Source organism: Ciconia boyciana, chromosome 2 (assembly GCF_034638445.1).
Source record: "Ciconia boyciana chromosome 2, ASM3463844v1, whole genome shotgun sequence".
NCBI classification, from domain to species: Eukaryota; Metazoa; Chordata; class Aves; order Ciconiiformes; family Ciconiidae; genus Ciconia; species Ciconia boyciana.
The window spans coordinates 136,884,067-136,904,046 of NC_132935.1; the positions used below are offsets into that span (position 1 = coordinate 136,884,067).

Sequence of the window (19,980 nt, forward strand, 5' to 3'; positions counted from 1 at the left end):
AAGGTAACTATTTTTTAACCTTTTTGATTAAATATGGGATGGAATACTCGAGTGTGAATCCACACTTGGGAAATAACTGCTTCTTACACTGTATATTATGTTATTGTTGGCTTACTTTTTGAGCTCTGAGTATGTGAAAGTGGAACCAAACTGGGGACTTGCAAACATTTGCAAGTCTGGTGTGGGATCTGTTGCACCATGAGGAGTCCCTCTCAGGCTGAAGTCTGAAATGACTATTTAATACCTAGGCAATTTCGTAGAGTTGTATTTCTTTCATTCAGCGAGGAATGAGGGTGATCTGGCCTTTTATTGTCCCCAGTGATATTTTTGTAAGTCCTCTCTGAAGTCTGGCGGGTGAGTTTTCTGAAAAGCCGAAGTGCCAATGAGCCATATGCTATTTCCATATGTACAGAGGGCAAAACCAAGCCCCTGCTAGAAGAAGCCGTAGCTTACCCTCTTTGTGCCAGCTCCTTACCAGCTGGGAAGCAGATTCACCCTAAGTGATAACGGGAGCTATTTTACCAGTATCATTTCACGGCATTGCCAGCAGAGGGGGTAATGTTAATGCTTTCTGAGACTTCATAGCAAGAGCTGCTAAAAAAGTGCACATCTCCTTTCTTGACACTGCTGTCTACTTTTATGCTGTGCTAGCTCCCACTTCTTTGCAGCAAGTTTGCAAATGCCTTTCCTTACTACAGTCCTGCTTTTCCTTTTGCCTGTAGGTTAGTAAAAGCCCAGAAGTCAGGAGTAACTCTAACCTGTTCTGTGTATAAGATGTAAAATAAATAGTATTTCATGCAGGTATACAAATTTACCATTACTTAAAATGTAATTTCTGCAGCATTTCAGTCTCTGCAGATGACAGGTGACTAACAATTTAGGGACAGGGAAACTTCATAGTGTGGCTAATTATGATGCTTGTTTAAACAAATTAATTTCCCCTCCTGTGCTCCATTTTCTATGCTGTCATTTTCTCATGGGCATATTAATGCTTAAGCATTTCTGGATGATCAGGATAGTATACTGGTCAGTGCATGGATGAAGGCTGGGGAAGTGATTTCCCCCCCCCTCCCCTTTCTCCAGCACACACACACAGACACACACAAAATATCTAAGAAGTTAGAAATGAGGAGCCCTCCCTTGAATGAGGTTACTCCCTCTCTAGTTGTACTAGAACAGACTTAGAACCCCCTCTCCCCAAACCAAATTGAACAAAACAAAACCTGACATGAATTCTTTGCTGAGAGCTACCAAAGGAATATGGAACTGAACTGCATTTGTATTAAAAGGAGGTGCTGCGTGGTTTAATGGACACTCTTCTCACCTTCCCACTGACTGAATACCCAAACATCAGTCATAAAAATGTCTTTAAGTCAGGTAAATTTTTTTAAAATAAATTAAAATAACAGTAGGTAGTGAAAGAATAACTTAGCAGACTCTCTAACATCCTTCTCCCTAGATTGCTTGTTATTGACTCGTCTCATAGAAAAGACTGAGCATGCTGGTATTTCAGACACTCTGTAGCTATTGTAAGAGGGAATACTCGCTAGGTTGAAAATTTATCAGTGATTTCATGACCTTTTTTAAGTCTCAGAATCTTGACTTTTGTGCTTGAAACCTTAAGATCTCTTTGGCCACCTTTATTTACAAATATCTAAAAAGCTGAAGTAAGTTAATATTAACCAGATTAGGGATGAGTAGCTAAATTCTGTGACTGCATAAAATCTTCCACTCATTCTAAGGCTGGCTCTTTCATGGTTGACTTGCTTCTTAAGGTCAAGTCCCTTTGGCAATCAAATCCATGGTAGAAGGGTCAGGACCATAAGTTAAGAGAACCATTGTTAACAAAATAAATGTTACTATTGTCATTATGTGATAAAGTCTGCATATGGCATATGGAGGCTTCATTTTCAGTGATGTATAATGAAGTGAGGAAGAGATTTTTTTTTTTTACTGTACCTGCCTTGCTTTGAGATCTTCTTAATGACTATTTGTTTTTAAAATCTTTCTCAGGATATGGAAGCAAAATGAGTGAATGTCAGTAAATGCACTGATGTGTCAGAATTGTGGATTTTATTCATACTTAAAGACTTGCATTGAGGGGGCTTTGTTTCACATTATGTCTTTTTTTTTTTCTTGGCAGTGTTTTAAAAAGTTATGTGCATGCATAATCATATGCAGCACTTTATTGCTTATTTTTGGCAGTGCACAAGAGCAAAAATTTAATTTGCTATTTTCCAAAAGTGCATTGTGTTTATGTAATGGATTTGCATCAGTTGCAGTCTGTAACACAGTTAAGTGTTTTAATTGGCAGAACACCCACATCAAGACTTGTTTGTTTTTCTGATAAGGAAAATGCCAGCTAAGTTAGTCCATATGTTCTGTTCAAATAAGAAGCGACATATTCACATGTAATGGCCATTCTTTAAAAATAAAATGAAAAAGTAACACAACTAATGTGGAAGAGGGGCAAGTTTATGCATAATTATGAATTTTTGTTAATTTTGCGAAATAGCAAATATTTTGCTAAGGAAAGCTGGTCAGCTTGCATTTTAAGTGCTTGTGGTCTATGACTGTATCTGTTGATGACCTGAGTAATGTTAAAATGAAAGTGTACATTGTTTGCTGTTTTTTCTCAGAAGGATTTACATGCTCTTTACTCTCTAGTGAATAATTGTCTACTTTCAGAAGACTTGAAACTCACATACTATATTAACATTACTTCAAAATTATTATTACTAACAATTAACTATTAACGATACTTCAAAAATGTGTGGAATGTGGTAGTAAGATGGAAAGAAGAACAGAAGTTACAGAGCTCCGTTTAATGAAAGACATCCTTTTCAGCTGCCAGTCATGCAGGAGCTTGACAGGCTTCTAGTGCTCCACAGCTGCAGAATCTATTTCTGCTTCTTCAGGGGAAATTGGAAAACTTCCACACTCTTTGCCAGCCCGAGAATCCCACATTAGGCATCTGTTCTGCTCTTTCTGCAGAAAGGGGACCCTGACATTGCCCAGCTGTCAGAGATGGCATTTGAACTCCTGCTGATAATATCGGGGGAACTCCACTTAGGCTCTGATCCTGATATCTCAATAGAGGAAAAATATTCCAGATAACTTCAGTTCCTTTTGTTTCTAGGTAATTTGTAGGAATTATTCAAAGTTGTGTTCTGGCTAGGACCTGGCTTTGAACCAAACATTCTTAATTTCTTGGAGTGCTGATTTTCCTTCAGGATTTTTTTTTGTTTCCCCACAGGGGTAAAGAAGTCCTCATCATCTGTGACTTGTCATTAACAGCTAACTCTTAGAATAGAGCAATACTGATTTTTAAGGACATAACTCATGCAAGATATGCTAATATAGGACAAAACTAAATTTTTATTAAGGTTTATGTCCACTGACTTACATTGACTGTCCTTATCAATGAAAACCATCATACTATTGAAGATCTAGTCAGGAATATTGTATATACATGATGAAAAATAGTAGTAGTAGTTTGATGTGAGAAATCAGAAACTGGGTGAGAACCAGCTGTTGATGTGGCTTCTGAGAACCAGAAGTTGATGTGGCTTCCTTTAGCTATGTGACGATTTCCTTTTGGTAATGAAATGACCAAGAAGTGGTCATACAGTGTTTCAGTAATACACAATGAAGAATCAAACTACTGCAGCCCATTTCCAGCTGATAGACATTAACTGCCTTTGTTCTATTGGATGTTATATTTGGTAAAAAAAAAAAAATAATCAAGTGCTATTACATTAGGTTAATCTAATTTTTTTAGAAATCAAAACCTCTGATGATTGCAAAAAGGAAAAAGTCTGATAGCCACACTTGCCAAGAAACCCAGAATTTACAGAATTAATTCAACATCTGTACCAAGTGCACATAACTTTGAAAACCTTCTAATAATAGTGAGGTCTCAGAATGGTTCCTTAAGAAGGAAAAGGAGAATCATGCAACTGAAAGCTTACTTTCATAAACGTAAATGATTTGATAATATTTTAGTTGTACGTTTAAGTTACAGTGGGTCCCTGAGTTGTAAGTGCCAATCAGTCGATCAGTCTATTAATGCTAGATTTGAGTATAGTGCTACAGCTAACTGAAAAACGTGGGCTTACATGTAAGGAATTCAATTTTTGGAGAAGAGGTCTAGGATGTAAATCTCACCCTTAAATACTTGCTTTTTGAATGACTATCGGCAGTAGATTGACATAAATTAAAGCTGGCAGTAAATATTATTGTGGTGTGGTTAGATTTCCAACTTCACATTTTGATACGTGTCCCTAATTCTAAGGGTCATTAAGAATATCTTTGTAGTTTTAAAAAATCCTTTTTATTGTTCATTTTGGGGAGTTTTACCTTCTAACCTGCAGCACCTTTATTTTTAGAATTAGTCTAGAACAAATTTTAGTCAGTTTTAGTACTAGTTGTAATTTAATATCAGCCTAGATTTATTGCTAGCATTGTGTTGCAGTGGTGACAGCAGCCTGGTGTTTTTTCTGAGTCGTTTTTGAAACACATGGATGTCCATGAGCTTCTGAAGAATTTTTTATTATATCATTGCCTGTGTATTTAGAATGATTATACTGTGATCTGGTGCAGAGTATTAAATGAAGTAACAGCTTGTCTTTTACATTCTTGAGTCAATCTCCCATTTTTATTGGCACTTATATCTTTCATTGTTTATTTTATTAAGTGAAATCTGTTTCTTTTATGTCCTGTGCAGAATGTGAAAGATGATGGGCAGCACGTATGGAGACTGAAACACTTTAACAAGCCTGCCTACTGTAATCTTTGTTTGAACATGCTAATCGGAGTAGGCAAGCAGGGTCTCTGCTGTTCTTGTGAGTATAAGCATTTCAGTGTCCATTTGCATACATGTCTATTCCTAGAAATGTTGTGCTCACTGCATAGCAAAGAACGAGTAGCTTCCCAGTACAAAACCATTTCCAGCACAATGGTGTCTCCCCCTTTGTTTTCTATGCTTGAGCACTCAAGGTTCCATTTTTAATTTTTCAGGATATTGGGCTTTCAAAGCTGTTGTTTGAGGGAGTTTTCTGTATTATAATAGTTCTCAGTGTTAGTTCCCTTTGGAGGGGGGACTCTTTTTGGTTTGTTTTTTTTTGGTTTTTTTTTTTTCTTTTCTCTTAGCAAGTATCATGCTTAAGTTTCAACCTTATGTTTTTGTTATTTCTCTTTGTATTTATTAATAATTATTCATATTCTTTAATAGGTATCAACTTGACCGGCATCTAAGTCCCATATTTGTTTATTCAAATTTTGCACAGAATTCTTGTTTTGTTAATTGTGAAGGTCAAAATCCCAGTTTCCCAGAAATCAAGTTTCTGTAACACTTCTGAAGGTTTTTATGTTCACTTGGTTTGTAATCATAAATCTTGGTCTTGCCATGCTTTCACATATTAACTGATTATAGATTTTAAGGTAAAGAAACACAGAAAAACTGCTGCATCTAATGTGACCTTCATTGGACTGTTAGATACAGTTACTACAGTTCAATTCCTTGAGTTACATCTATTTATCTCCTAATAATCTGTGTTTGACCAGCTCATAACCTGTATCTTGAGAAACCAAATCTTGCCGAAAGATACCTCGTCTCTGTTTGAATATTTCAAGAGATGGATGATCCATATCTTTCTTTTGTGGTGTGTTCCAATGATTAATCATCTTTTTTTAAGACCTATTTTCTGATTTGAATATGTCTGGTAGACGGTTCCAATGATTGGTTCGTGTTATGCCCTGCTCCAATAGATTAATGAGATCTTTAGTACCCACTGTATTCTTCTCATGATGGTATCAAGTCACCTTTCATTGTTCTTTTTGATAAATTAATCAGTTTCTTAGTGTAACTTACTTTCTTCATTTTTGGTATGAAAGATAGCCCATCACAGCTGTTCAGGACCTTTCTGCCTGTACAGTTCTATTGATTTAATTTGAGATTAGTCTGAATGAATGAGGGTTTTGGAATCGACCATTTCTCTCTCCTCTGTGGGCCACAGATCTCTTTGAAACATAATTCAGATGTAAATCCTCCACATATACGTTTTCACATCATATCATTTCATTCACAATACTATGGAATGAAAGAGATACATTTATTAAAATTCAAACAAATAGAAATTGCATAACTTGAGATTAATAAATGCTGATGACAGTAACTGGAATATATATATAAAATGCTGAATTGACTATTAGGTCTTGGAAGGTTACATTCTTTAATATTCTTCTATGTCAGACTGATGTAAACTTAATCCTTGTGAGGAAATATAAGACCCATGTATGTTTGAAAGAGAAAATTCTATTGAGCAAATAATGTAGATCATCTTCTTCAGTAGTTATCAGGAATGTGTAGATGAGTTATATAAAGTAAACTGCCCCCAAAAGACCAGCCTTACAAGAGCTGTAATTTTGTCTGCTGCAATGTACGTCTTTAAAATTTATTTGTTATTGTGCTTGGCATTTATGTGGTGAGAACAATGGTCCCAGAGTATCTGAAGAACATCCACATGTTCCTTTCAGTTACTTCATGCAGCAAGGGGCATGAGTCTACTTAAAACACTATTACACTATTTCCTTATCTTGCTAAAGCTTCTTCTCCAATATATTTTCAAAGCATTGCTATAGATTTCATTATTTGCATTTTAGATTGTGTGGGAGGAAAAAAAAAAAAAGGAAACTGCAGGGGGCCTCACCATCCCTCCATGGTCCAATCAACAATGTTACTCCCTGCAGTTTGTCTGATTAATGGCTGCGCCTCCCACTGGGTTTGTGTAATAGGTGCAAGCAAGGTGTTTAGAAGTACTTTGTGCTTAATTGCTCTTGAGGTCAAAAGCGTGAGACATATACCATGCAGGGAGAAATTCATTCTCAGTTTTTAATAGTTGACTCTATTGAATGAAGGTATAATCTGTAGCATTATTTCCTCATCTAGGCACAGTTGTATAGTTGAAGTCAGGAGAGCTTTGCATTGACAAAGCTCTGACATTTGTATATTTTCCAAATGCAGCTAGTATGATCTTTACAGACCTGGTCAACAATAGTAGTTACCTCAGACTGGTATGGAGGGGTTAGGAAAAAAAGGCTTCTCAGGAGCTGGTATTTGGGAAAGTAAGAGTTAAAGTTGCGGTGATTACATGGAATACATGAAAACAATTGCTATCTGAAAATGGACTAATCAGCCATTTAAGATTTATAAATCAATAGAAGGAACAACGTAAATTCATTGGCTTTTATTTTTGTGCTTGCCAGCTGCTCTCATGCCTATAGTTTGTAAAATATAGATTTCTTTCTACTAGCAAATGACACCAAACCATTTGGCAGTCATCAATTTGTCTTTAATATTTTTTGTCATTTGGGAATTATTGTGAAAAAATTTAGTGAGCTCTGATTTAATTAAGCATTTCCTGTTATGCAATGATAGTGCATTCTTGGATTTCTCACTTGCATAATATTTCCTGTTCTAATTGGCCTTTTGTATTCCATGGAAAAAGCAGTTTAGTTTGAGTTTTCATTGACTGATTGGATTGATTATATAGAGATGGCATGCTGGTAACATTATTTGTTTCATAAAAATGTAGTCAGAAACACCATTGCCTCAACATCTATTAATGTGTTTCTTTTTTCAGTTTGCAAGTATACAGTCCACGAACGCTGTGTCTCAAGAGCTCCTGCATCTTGCATCAAAACATATGTTAAGTCCAAAAAGAATACTGATGTAAGTTTGGGGTAGCATTAACTTTGCCATGTATCTGTTAATTTAGTAACTGTATGTATATCCACACTTTTCTTTTGCAGGTAATGCACCATTTCTGGGTAGAAGGAAATTGTCCAACAAAATGTGATAAGTGTCACAAAACTATAAAATGTTACCAAGGCTTGACTGGACTTCACTGTGTTTGGTGTCAGATCACAGTGAGTATACTATAGTAAAACCTTTAGCACAGGTTAGAGAGACAAAAATCTGCATATCTTTTTTATAGCCTCATAATTCAAAAGGTCTCATTCAGTTTTGTCATCAGGAATGGATAGTGTGTGTTTAAGAAATGGTATATGCAGAATATTCGTAGGAGTCCTTAATTGTTGCAAGCAAATACGCTTAAAGGTGTACTCTGCTTCAAGACAATATATAAATGTAAATAATAGATGTCATTCTGAAGAGCTGAATTCCCAATCTACATTACAGAAAGATTATAAAAGAGTTTGCAGTACTGGGGAAAGTCAAGGTCACTGTAACACTAGGGCAAAATCCTAATTTGTGGTGTACTGAAGGGCAAATGAAATTGAGGACATCTGGTAGGATACAGTGATTTCAAGTGTCTGGTAATAATAGCAGAAACATCTTGATAATATACTAATCTGTGCACCAAGTCTAATATATACAACTTTTGTGCTCTCCTTATTCAGCAGGAACCAATAACTGGAACTAATGACATTCAAGGAACACTGCCCTTATAAGTGAGATCTTCATGCTAGAAGGAGCAATGCCAGTATTTCTGTTCCTAGCCAGGGCAGGATTTAAATCTAAATGGGGAGAGATTCAGCCTTCTTCTAGGGTTTTTGCCTTTTTGCTGATATCATTATTATTATTATTGTTATTGTTATGGAACAGCAGTTGTTTGTTCAGTGTTTTAAATAATAATATGAGACTGAGGCATTAGTGATGGTTTGTTTTCAGCATACAAGTTTGGATGTTTTATGACATATTTTCTTAAGACAAGAGTACAAAATATGAAACATCATCAAAGAAAATGGATCCAGGATACTTTCAGTGATAAGCTGTTATGATTACTTAAAACCCAATATTTTAGAAGAAAGCAAATATGTAGTCCAGATTGCTGTCAAAATTTGGATAATTTATGTAGAGAGTAAAACACCCAATCCAAAATTTTCACATGCAGATAATTACATTTAGGCAATGGCTATTTGTGTTTAGATAGATAAATAAGAGTGTTCCGCTCTAGATATAGAAGTGTTTACATCTGTATAACATGTGTATATCATTCAAGAAATACATATTTTGTAAGGCTCCCTCTTAAAGTCAAAGGAAGTTGCAAATTCTGTAGCTCCTCAGAAAAATGATTTTCCCATTAGTTCATGTGAATCCGGACCAGATTTGTAAAGGCCTTTTACTTCTTGAAGATGCACATTAAGATTTAGAGGAATTCTATAAGAACTGATATTCACTGAGGAAATACTGAGGAATGATCTATCATTGAAACCACTGTGAAGGAAGAGGCTAAATTCTTTTGAAAATATCTTAGGTGCTTGTGTGCATATTTAAATGCTTAAATATCTATCAAAATTCCAATTAAAAATGGGCCTATGTTTTTGGACAGCCAAAAGTGAAAATCTTGGCCACTGAAGTTTACAATTTTGCAATTGTATTTCCATCAGTAATTTAAAGATTTTTATTTTTTGTAAAAGTATAGTTGTATTTTCAAAATAAATTTATTAATATTTTTATTTAATTTTTATGGCTTCAGGTGTAAATTAGACACATAAGTAAAAAATGAGTATTTTAAAAGCTTTAAAAATACTGCAAAATATTTGTTTTTCAATCTCTTATTCACTTTTCTTGTAATTCTGTGTATTCTATAGATTCTATTACAATAACTTTCCTTGCTAATAGTAATAACTTTATTACTGAAAAAACAGTGTTTTAAATTTCTAACAGATAACTGATTTTTGAACGGATATTCTGAAGTTATATAATTGTCATCACATCCTTCATACATTTTCAACTCCTTGTACAACAACACATTTAGGGCTTGTTGCTGACATATTTTTGTAATGTAAGAGGGTGCTAGTTATTACACTACTAATTCTGAGCCTCTTTCATGTATTTTAAATATCTCTCCTTCTTACAACTTTTAGGGTCACTTCTGATGTCAAATAACTGAATCAAATCCTGAAATTTAGAGATGTTTTTCACTAGGGAGGCTTTGTTATACTGAGTTCTCAGCTAGGCCCATGATTCCCTCTTCCATATACTCTATAGTTCTCTACCAGTCTTGTAAATGTTCTTTACCTTGTTTTATCTTCAGCAAATACAGTTTTTCCTACTTTGCAGGCATCTGGTTGTGAGGGACATAATATTCTAAAGGAGCTAGGTTTGGGGTAAGGGAATTTTGGGGAAATGTATTTAAAATCTGCTAAAACATTTTTTGAGAAGAGATGCATATTATTTCATTTCATTGTGTCAAAGTGTTATTTTCATTAAAGCTACATATCTTCTACCATTTCTGTTGTCTGCTATGCACCAATTCTGTTGTCAAAGATCAGCAGAGACTAATAAAAAGATTAAGCTATTTTTTTCATAGATAAGTTTGCATGCCACCGAGTAGCAAAGCTGCTAATTACCACTGAATGTGTGAAGATACTTTTATTTGATGTAACACGGCCTGGTGTGCATTAATTATGCTACAAGTAGCCTTACCACTGAGGCAGAGAATTAGCATGACAAATGATTTAGATTACAGGGCTACCAAAATACCCTCACAATAAGGCTTTAATACTCAGAGTAAATGGAAACTCGTTAGACTTTTATTTTCTGTTGCTAAGTAACTGCCTGAAAAGGTAACTTTGCAGTATAAATGAATATGGACAAGGTTAATATTAGGTGCCATTCAGTTCAAAATTCAGAAATGTTATGTCAACATTAACTGTACCAGATAACTTTATGAAGACCATATTACCGGTAAAGCTTATATACACCAGCAACTGGTACAATTTTATTGTAATTTTAATAGAGTTCATACTGACATAGTTAAATCATCTAAGGGAAGATGAATCAGTCATTGGAAAAATGTGATTTACAGATTCAGACATTGAACTACAGATTTTATAACAGCTATTGAACCTGTTGAACTAATGCTGTATGCTACCTATTATACTAGTTAAATCACTTGTTAAATGAAATTTTTACTTCAAAATTTCTGTTATTTAATATGCTGCTTTTTTTTCTTTAATGCAAATATACATATCTTCTCAAAAAATAAAATATTAATCTCTATGGGAAATGCATGTTACATGAAGAACTTAATGCTCACTTTATTGAATCAATGCAGAAATAGAATCATAGAATCATTTAGGTGGGAAAAGACCTTTAAGATCATCAAGTCCAAAATAATAAGCTTTCACCAAATTTCACAACATTAAGTTGTATTTTATTGTGGCTATCTCTAATAATATTGCAAAGTATACCAATTAATTGTGAATGCTTTGCATGATCCAGGCACACAACTGTGCCTTTTTACTGTGTGGCTGGATATATATGTTGAAATATTCTGTTTAGAGACATTTGAATTGAGTTAAATCCTAAAATATCAACAAGAACTCTTGATTGCTCATGCAAGATATTTCAAGAAATATATCATTATTTGTTGGCGGTTTTTGTCGATGTTACATACACATTTTTCCCTTCCACCTTTTTAACAATACAGAAGTAAGCCAATGCTCTTTCAGTCAGCAGACCTGAGGATATTCTTTGCATGTTTTCAGAGTAGAACTCTTCTCATTGCTTTCAGGAAAACTGGATGAATGCTAAGGATAAAGTAGAAAAAGAAGAGCAATTCAGGTTCCTCAGCAGTCAATGGAGGCCTGAACATTGATTCAATCAAGACCAAAATTTCCCCAATATAGCTTAAAGCTCTTAGATAGTCCTACATTATTCTCTTATTTATATTTCATATGTATTTTCATAGGTACCACAGCATCAGAGTTGAATCAGTAGTGACTTTATCAGCTTCAGGTAGGAAGCAGAGTTATACCAATAATGCCAAAGGCTGCCCTGAATTACCACAGGTTGCCCACTAGTAGTAGTAGCAGAAGTTCCTGGCTCAGTGCAAGAATCTGCCTTCTGAAATGAAGGTTTTGATCACCAATAACACTATGCTGATGTTACTGTACTGCTACTATGTTACTACTGTTACTGTACTGTACGGCTACGATGCTGATGATACTGTACCATATTCTCATTTTGTGTGCTGGACCACATGTGCAATTTCCAAACTGGAAAATATTTTGATTCACTCTTCTTTGCTTCAATATAAATTAATTGGTTTTATCAATCCTAAGAGGCTTTCCACTGCAGTGTGTTTCATTTTCCTTGTAGTACTCTAGTAATAATCAGATTAATTAAACTCACCCCATTCTAGGATGCCCATTTTCTTAGACTGTAGTAGTAAAATGTCTCAGTTGAATTTTCATTTTCTGTCTTTCTGTAGTTGCATAACAAATGTGCTTCACATCTAAAACCTGAATGTGACTGTGGACCTTTGAAGGACCATATTTTACCACCCACATCAATCTGCCCAGTAGTATTGGTGAGTTGTCCATATGTTTATTTCAGATGTAATCCTCTGTCATAGGTAACGGTAAAACAATGCTGGGACTGACTGCCACAGTATTTGTTAAATTCACAGAACTGTGTGAACCTTAAACACAATGGCTAATCCTGGCTGATGAGTTTATAGGCACAAGCGTGCTTTATCCTCTGCATATTGCATTTTCCTTCATGTGAGAATGAACTTTCTGTAGGGCATATTATAACTGAAGCTGACTCAGGTTTTATCACTTACTCAGACTGTACTTACCAGAAACTGTATAGGCAGAACACTTCTACATTTTACATCTTTTATAGATCCAACTTCCCAGAATAATGAAGTTATTCTTATGGACAGTTTTTGCTTGGGATGCATATTGTATATCTGCAATGCTGAGGTCTCTGATCTAAGCCGGAGGTTACCTAGAATGATGACACTGGTCTTGCAGTAAGCTGTGCATCAACATTATGGTATATTTTATTCTGCAGTCGTGGACAGTAAATTTCTCTGTCCACAAAAACAATAACTCAATTCAATGAAAATAAAAATGCATGCTATGTGTAGGTTTTATAGAAAAGAGCTGACCAGTTTATCATGAAAAAAGAGCTTTGGAATTAACTTCTGTATTCATATATTAAATTGGATGTTTTATGCTGATGAAAGTCATAGCATCATCATATTCATAACAGAACAGACGTATGGTCCTTTAAATATATTTCATAATAAGAGTAAGAAATGCTTGAACTTAAGAAAGAATGATTTATTGCAGAGAGGAAAAACAAGAAAATATACCTTCTAATCTTCAACCTGTTTCTGATCATTAAGAATAATATTAATGCCTACTGTAAATTACTTGTTTTCTGATTAATCCTTTTGGCTGTTTGTTTATAAATCTGCTAAGGGATGGATGCTAGACTTTGGCCCTCTACTTGAATAAACTGGGACTATTCCATTGCTGTCAATTAAGGTAAAGCAATGGAAAGCTGGCTTTAATATTTATGAAATATTTTTTAATATTTTTGAAAAGTCATAAGAATAGTTTTGCAGTTTGTCTGTAACAGTATTTTGATATTACCTGGACAAGTTCTGAATAATAATTGCAAAATATTATTTTAAGTTTGTTGGATGATTACATTCTGCATTACATTATTTAATTTTCAGGATTTTAGGTCATACTTTAAAACTTAACATGTAGAAATTATGATTTTGTTATTGGACTGTTTTCATTTTATTGTTATTTATTGTTTGCCATTCTTATAAACAGAATAAAGCCTCAGCATGAAATTTCATCTTCAATTATATTTATGTAACTCCATTTTCTTTTCAGGAGAGGAAGAGGGATAGAGGAATTAAGATTTTCATTCCACAATTGGACTTTAGTTAAGTTGTTTAGAGGATATATAAAACCACTCTAGAGTCAAATCACCCTTGAATAGGTTTGTTTTATCTGCAAATTTTGAAGGCATAAGCAGAAGTAAATATGTTTTCCTGTATCAGAATCATGTTTCAGTATTACATACTAATAATGTAACATAAAACATGTATTTCAGCACATGTATATTGTTAGGAATAGAAAATATATTTTACTGTGATTTAATGGGAACTTTATAATTTCGTAGTATATTTGTTCATCCAGTAGTTTCTTCCAAAAATGCATTAAAATCCTGAGTATACTTACATTACAAATAATACATCAGTGACCTAGCTAATAGGAATTCCTACTAGAAACGATTGATTACAGTGTACATATTATTTATCTTAATAATTTTTTAATTAGTTTCTCCCATTTCCTGTTACGGGGATTCCTTTTGAGAAAGATAATACTTCAGTGTATGTGAAACCAGCACTCTCAATAATGACAGCAAAACCAGTGAATATATCCATGTCAAAATTGTCTAAAGATACAATAGTAAGTGTGTTTGTTAATAGAAATGATGTGTTCAGACATATCAAATCTGATATACCTGACAGTGGAAGGGTCTTTAGCTCAATGATCAGCTGAGCAATAATATTCTGAATAATAGTCAGCTGAATAATATTCATCTGAGCAATAATATTCAATAATATATGTGGAAGGTAAAGAAAAGCAGATAACCACAATGCTTTCTGTACTAGGCTTATCCTTGAGTATTTTGAGGTATCAAAGAAGAACGTATCTCCTCCTCCCATAGGATAAGTTATAGGAGTTGTGGGGAAATAGCAAGTTGAAAAATCTTGTTTGTTTGATCTCTCAGAAATTTTGGCCCTCCCTTCCATCTGTAACTTTGGTAGTCCAGACTTCTTCCAGAAAACTGTCAGAGTTCATCTCAGACCAAGATGCCTTCTCATAAGTTTTCCTTCAAGGGTACAGGCTAAATCCCTTCTCATCTTTTCTCTTTTGCGGAACTGAGGACATTCATATTTTTACCTTTCTCATCCATCATGTCTCATTTCTTCAGTTCTTGTGAAGTCCAGCCTCGACTCTTTCTGCAGAGATAAAGCGAATTTTTTCATAATTTGCATTTCACAGCACTATGTATTATACCAGAGCTACCAAACTGGTGTCTCAGCTGCAATTTGTTGTTTAGGTCCATATCCTTTCAGTTTTTCCATTTCCTAGGTATCATTGACATCCAAAATCACTGCTGCAACTGTGAAGAATAAATAAAAAACCTACCCTTCCTGACTGTAATGTCACAAAAGGTGACATTTCTCTCCCCCCCCAAACATAGCCATCTCAGCTCAGGTGACTGTTCTAAATTACTCATTTTGGGGTCTCTTTAGACACAAGAAAGATTCCTCTAAAATAGAGGGACTGGCATGATCCTCTCATACTGTCCCTTCTCTTAATGGCTGGAGAGAGAACCTAAATGCCTGGAAAGTTAGATGACTAGTCTAGGTTAAATAAGAGGGCTCCCATCTTCAAAACTACACAAAATGGAACTTGTCAAATGTTATTCCTAAGTATGATAAGCTACATTCTCAGCTGAAAAAGAATCCATGAGGAAACTCATGCAGTTGATATGATGAAAGAATCACATATCTATCTTGATTCAATGCCATAGAAAGATTTTTCATATCTCACTGCAATACTTTTAAATATTTTAGTAAAATGTAGTCTGTCAACTTTAAAACTAGTCCTTTTTACTTTTCTGTTTACTGTATATAAGGCTTGTTGTATGGTGCAGTTTTTTGTTCAGGTTAAATGAGTTTTGTTATAAAGTGTGTGTGCAGATCTCAAGTGATAGTCTTTTAATAGATGTCAGATACACTTTAATGTTACTCTCTTTTATTTCGGTAACGTTTTAATTAATTCATACTGATTGAATAAATGTACATTGAGACTTGTTTCCTAATGAGGGCACATTTAGAGGAAAGGTTTTGCATCATTCTGATATCCTGTGGGTAATTATATTCTAATTATATGGTGGGGGGAAAAAGTCTATAACTCAGTGCTGATATTGTTCATTGGACCCAATTAATTACATGCACATAATGAAAGTTCATGATAAGGTTGACTGGCAGTGAGTTTAAAAATCTTTAACTCAATTGAATCCTAGCCTACCAAGAGTACAGAATTAGATCATAACCAGGTTAAAAACTAGGTGTTGGAATCAGTTGAGTGAGTAATGAAGAAAAAAGATTGGTCTCTCCTTATGATACAGCTTCTCTCCTCCCGCTCCTTTATAAGACAGAAAGGGAAAAATGCTAACATACATTTTGGCTTCTTCATTGTATGCCTTCCTTTACTTTGCTGCGATTATTGATGAACGCATAGGGTGTTCTAATTCCTATTTATGTTTGTAGAAAAGTAATTAGATTTTTCTATTTCCCACCAAAATAGATATAGCCTTGGGTAATGACAAATCAACCAATAAAAGCCTACTGTTTAATAAATATATATTTATTTCATAACGTATGATGATTTTGAGTCTCCTATTGTTTATGTGAGTTTTACCATGAATTATTTTTTACTTAATTTCTAACATCGGTTTTGAAATGTATAATTAAAACTGTTAATTGTGGAATAAAAAGAAAATTATGGAATAAATTGTAAAACATAAGGTACCCTGATTACAGTGTGAGCGTTACTATATGGCAGTTATCACTGTCTCCATAGTAACCAGTTAATTTCAAAGGGGGGGGTCTGGTGTAATATTGAAGACAAGAAGTGAAAGAAATAAAATTTAAAATTGAGTATGTTTCCTTGTGTTCGATTTTCAACTTCATTGTTCAGCATTCTGGGACAAATTGGTCATCATGATAAAAAGTTTGGAACAACTCACTTTTTGTTTCTTTTCTCTTGTGGATGAATTTGGCTTTTCTTTTGTCTAGTGAAGATGCTTATAACTTTTTAGGACAAAATCTTTTAAGCATAAATTCTATTTATATAAATATAGAATATATATAGAGAGAATTCAGTATATATAAAATATATATAGAATTTTTATACATCATAGAGTAAATTTGTTTATATACATCTAATATAAAAAACCATCATAAGTTGAATTCACTTGACCTCTTATTTTAAAATATAAACAGCTATTTATTTCGGTGGAGGAAACATGTATCTGATTTGGGTTTGTTTGGCATTTTATTACACAAGAACATAAACGTTCAGAAATTTTTCATTTATAACTAGTTCTATTTACACATGTAAAACAATATACACAGCAGATTACAAATGTTTTAGCTAACCAATGTGCCTTGTGCTACTAAACAATACATTATGATCTGTAGCTTCAAACTTTTTTGTAAATATAGCAAGTGTGTGCAAATGCTGGCAAAAAGTAATACAGAATTAAAGTTGAAAATATTGTACAAGAATTTTATTTAACTCAGTATTTAGAGAGACTAGATAGAATAGCTAATGGCTGTGTTATAATTGCAACATAGTTCAATAGATACTTTTTCGATGTCTGATAATATGTTTTACTAATACTATTTTCCTTTGAGTTCAGTAGATGTTACTCACATAGGAAAACAGAGATGTAGAGAGAGCAAAAGGGAATTAGCAGTTGCTGGTTGAAGAATGAGCTTTCATAATCCCTTTTCGAGTTTTTAATCCTAAAATGATTCTTCTGTTTTTATCATAGTAGAGATCAGTTTTAGCTCAGTTGAATCCAAGCTCAACATGGAGAGCAGAAAGTCAGTGCAGTGTGTAAGCATCTTTATGAGCAACTCGATCCTTTGAAGTTGAGTACTAGCCTTATTCTGAGTTTCTGAACAAAGATACTACAAAAAACCAGTTACTTGAATATATATGCTTCTATGGGGGGCAGAATTTAAATCTGGTTGTTGAATATTAGTTAATGACATAGCAATTGAAACAGATTTAATAAACAAAACAAAACAAAACACTTTTTTCCTTTTCAGTTGCATACCATATTGCAGATTCACTTTTCTGAGAATCTAAAACAGACTTGAAATATAATGGTGTGCTTATCTACACTAAGAGCTTTTTCATTTCTTTGAAGTCAGAAGGAAATTAATAATTGCCCTGGAGGAAAATGTATCTTCCTAACTAATTATCTGTTCGGCAAACACAGTTCAATGTTAAAATAATAAGATGCTGATAAACTGAAATGGCAGCCATTCAATCATTTTAAGTTATATCTAGTTGCCTGCCCACAACTCGTCACTACTGTCTGTCCCTAAGTTTATTCCTTGCATCCTCTCCCATTGGAGTTTAACATGTTTTTATTTTCAAAATTCTTTTCCAGCTCTTTTGTCTTGCTTGGACGATGTATATAGTTGCCTGCTATAGCCCAAGTTCATTTTAGCTTGCAAATTAAATTAAAAGTCTTGGGCCCTACTATTGGTGCATGTTGATGCATATATTGAATGGGTGCAATATGTAAGGCAAGTCAAGTCATCTTCAGCCAACTAAATGAACTAAGGCCAACGTGCTAAATGAGAAATAGTGTTTGTGATTTTGATGTGTAATTCTTTACATCTTTATTAAGACGTATTAAACAATCAACACAAAGTATATATATATAAAGTTATCATGTAGCAAGTCCTTGTTCAGAACAGTCTTGCGGTCAGCTATTTTGGAAGGTATTCTCAAATGACATCGTCTCTGTTCCAGCCTTGTCTTTTTCCGCGTATTTTGGCTACTAGTATTATGGATGACAAAATACCTCCTTCTGATTGACATAATGTGATTTTCTTTTTTTTTTCTTTAGCTGCAAACGTTTCTGTCAAGACAGCTCTCAGATAAATTAGAAGCCTTGTGTTTCTTTTATAATATGGCCATGTGCAGCTCACTGGACAGTATTTTTGCTAGTGAAGTGGTCGCTAATCTTGTCCACAGGATGACTTCTAGCTTCAGCCCACGGATGTAGAGCTGGGTATTGTGCTACAGCTCTGTGAGCTTTCAAGACAGCATGATGTGGTGTCCTAATATTGGCCCTTCTGATTAGTATGTACACAGGGTTAGAGCTGGAAATGTGGAGAAAAATTTAGAAAGTAAATTTTCGAAATATTTTAGCACATCTAAATCATAGTTAGTTGGATGTGATATCTAATAGATATTACAGATAGATTGCTCTCTAGGGTTTTGGGGTAGTGGTGGTGGTTTTTTGCAGTTTTCAGGGTGTCTGAGTCTTTGATTCTCTTTGGTTATTGTGTAACTATGGTCAGAAATTGCATGGAATGGAATTTTTGTAAACAGGGTCTTGAATACCACATAGGTTAACAAAATGACAGTCTAGGAGTACCTATTCTAATATTTCATTGCATATTGAAGCACAGGTTTTGCATCCCTTGGAGATTCCTATGTCATTAAACAAAATAACTCTAATGAATCATGGAGCAACCTTCCTCCAAGTTCCTTAAAAATACCCAAAGCATCAGTTTGGTATTCAAGTCACATATTTAAACTTCCATGCCCTTCATCCTGCAAACATTTTATGACACCTTTACATGGTATTCCGTGCATTCTATCTGATCTTCCATGACCAGATTCTCCTGATCAATATCTTTCAAGTTTCAGGGTTCTAAAATAAGGTATTTTTTGATAACTGTTTCAGTTTATGCATATTAACATAGAATTCAGTTCTCTCCTTATGCACCTGCAGCCCCAAGTTGGGCTTTAGGGTATATGCCTCGTCTGAAGGCATATAGTATAAAAGAAGTAATTATCATACAGAAGTAATCTCAAATTTTTAGGAGTTACTTGGCAAACTGTGTAATGGTATTAACTATTTACTGATGGCTTTACAATCCTATTTAATGTATAAATAAATTGTTGTTTAATGTATAAAATAAATTATTTTAAATAATCTCAGCTGTGTACAAAATAATCCAGAAAACCAGATTTGCACTTATTGATTAAGAGACAAGGTGAGAAAAAGCAATTTTTGCTGCATTGGGACTGGATTCTGTGTTAGCAGTTCAAATGTAGGGAGGTAACTATTTAGTAAGCCATTAGTTACTATCATAGCTGGTATAAGAAAACAGATTAATCAAATATGATATTTCTAAATATCAGTGTTTTGTGTAAAGGAAAAGACCATACCTCTATATAAAGAAAGTGTAGAAATACTTTTTGAGGATGAATGTTGTATAGCTTGTCAGTTGTAGTAGAAGAAAGATTCCTCGCTTTGGATGAGGATTCAAAGACTTGGAAGATAAAATAAAAAGAATACTCCCTGGG

The 19,980-nt window shown here is 34.2% G+C and overlaps 1 protein-coding gene across 6 annotated transcripts in view; it reads left to right on the top strand.

Annotated features, from left to right (window-relative positions):
- DGKB (diacylglycerol kinase beta) overlaps positions 1-19,980 on the top strand; it is a 325,820-nt gene that overhangs the window by 75,393 nt on the left and 230,447 nt on the right. For 4 of the 6 annotated variants that reach the window (XM_072851474.1, XM_072851471.1, XM_072851475.1 and 1 more), the window contains 4 exons: positions 4,727-4,844; positions 7,644-7,732; positions 7,813-7,929; positions 12,243-12,341. In XM_072851474.1, the coding sequence (XP_072707575.1) occupies positions 4,727-4,844; positions 7,644-7,732; positions 7,813-7,929; positions 12,243-12,341 (423 nt within the window). Of the gene's footprint in view, positions 1-4,726; positions 4,845-7,643; positions 7,733-7,812; positions 7,930-12,242; positions 12,342-14,541; positions 14,545-19,980 lie in introns of all 6 variants that reach the window. The other 2 variants (XM_072851476.1, XM_072851477.1) reach the window with 1 other exon arrangement.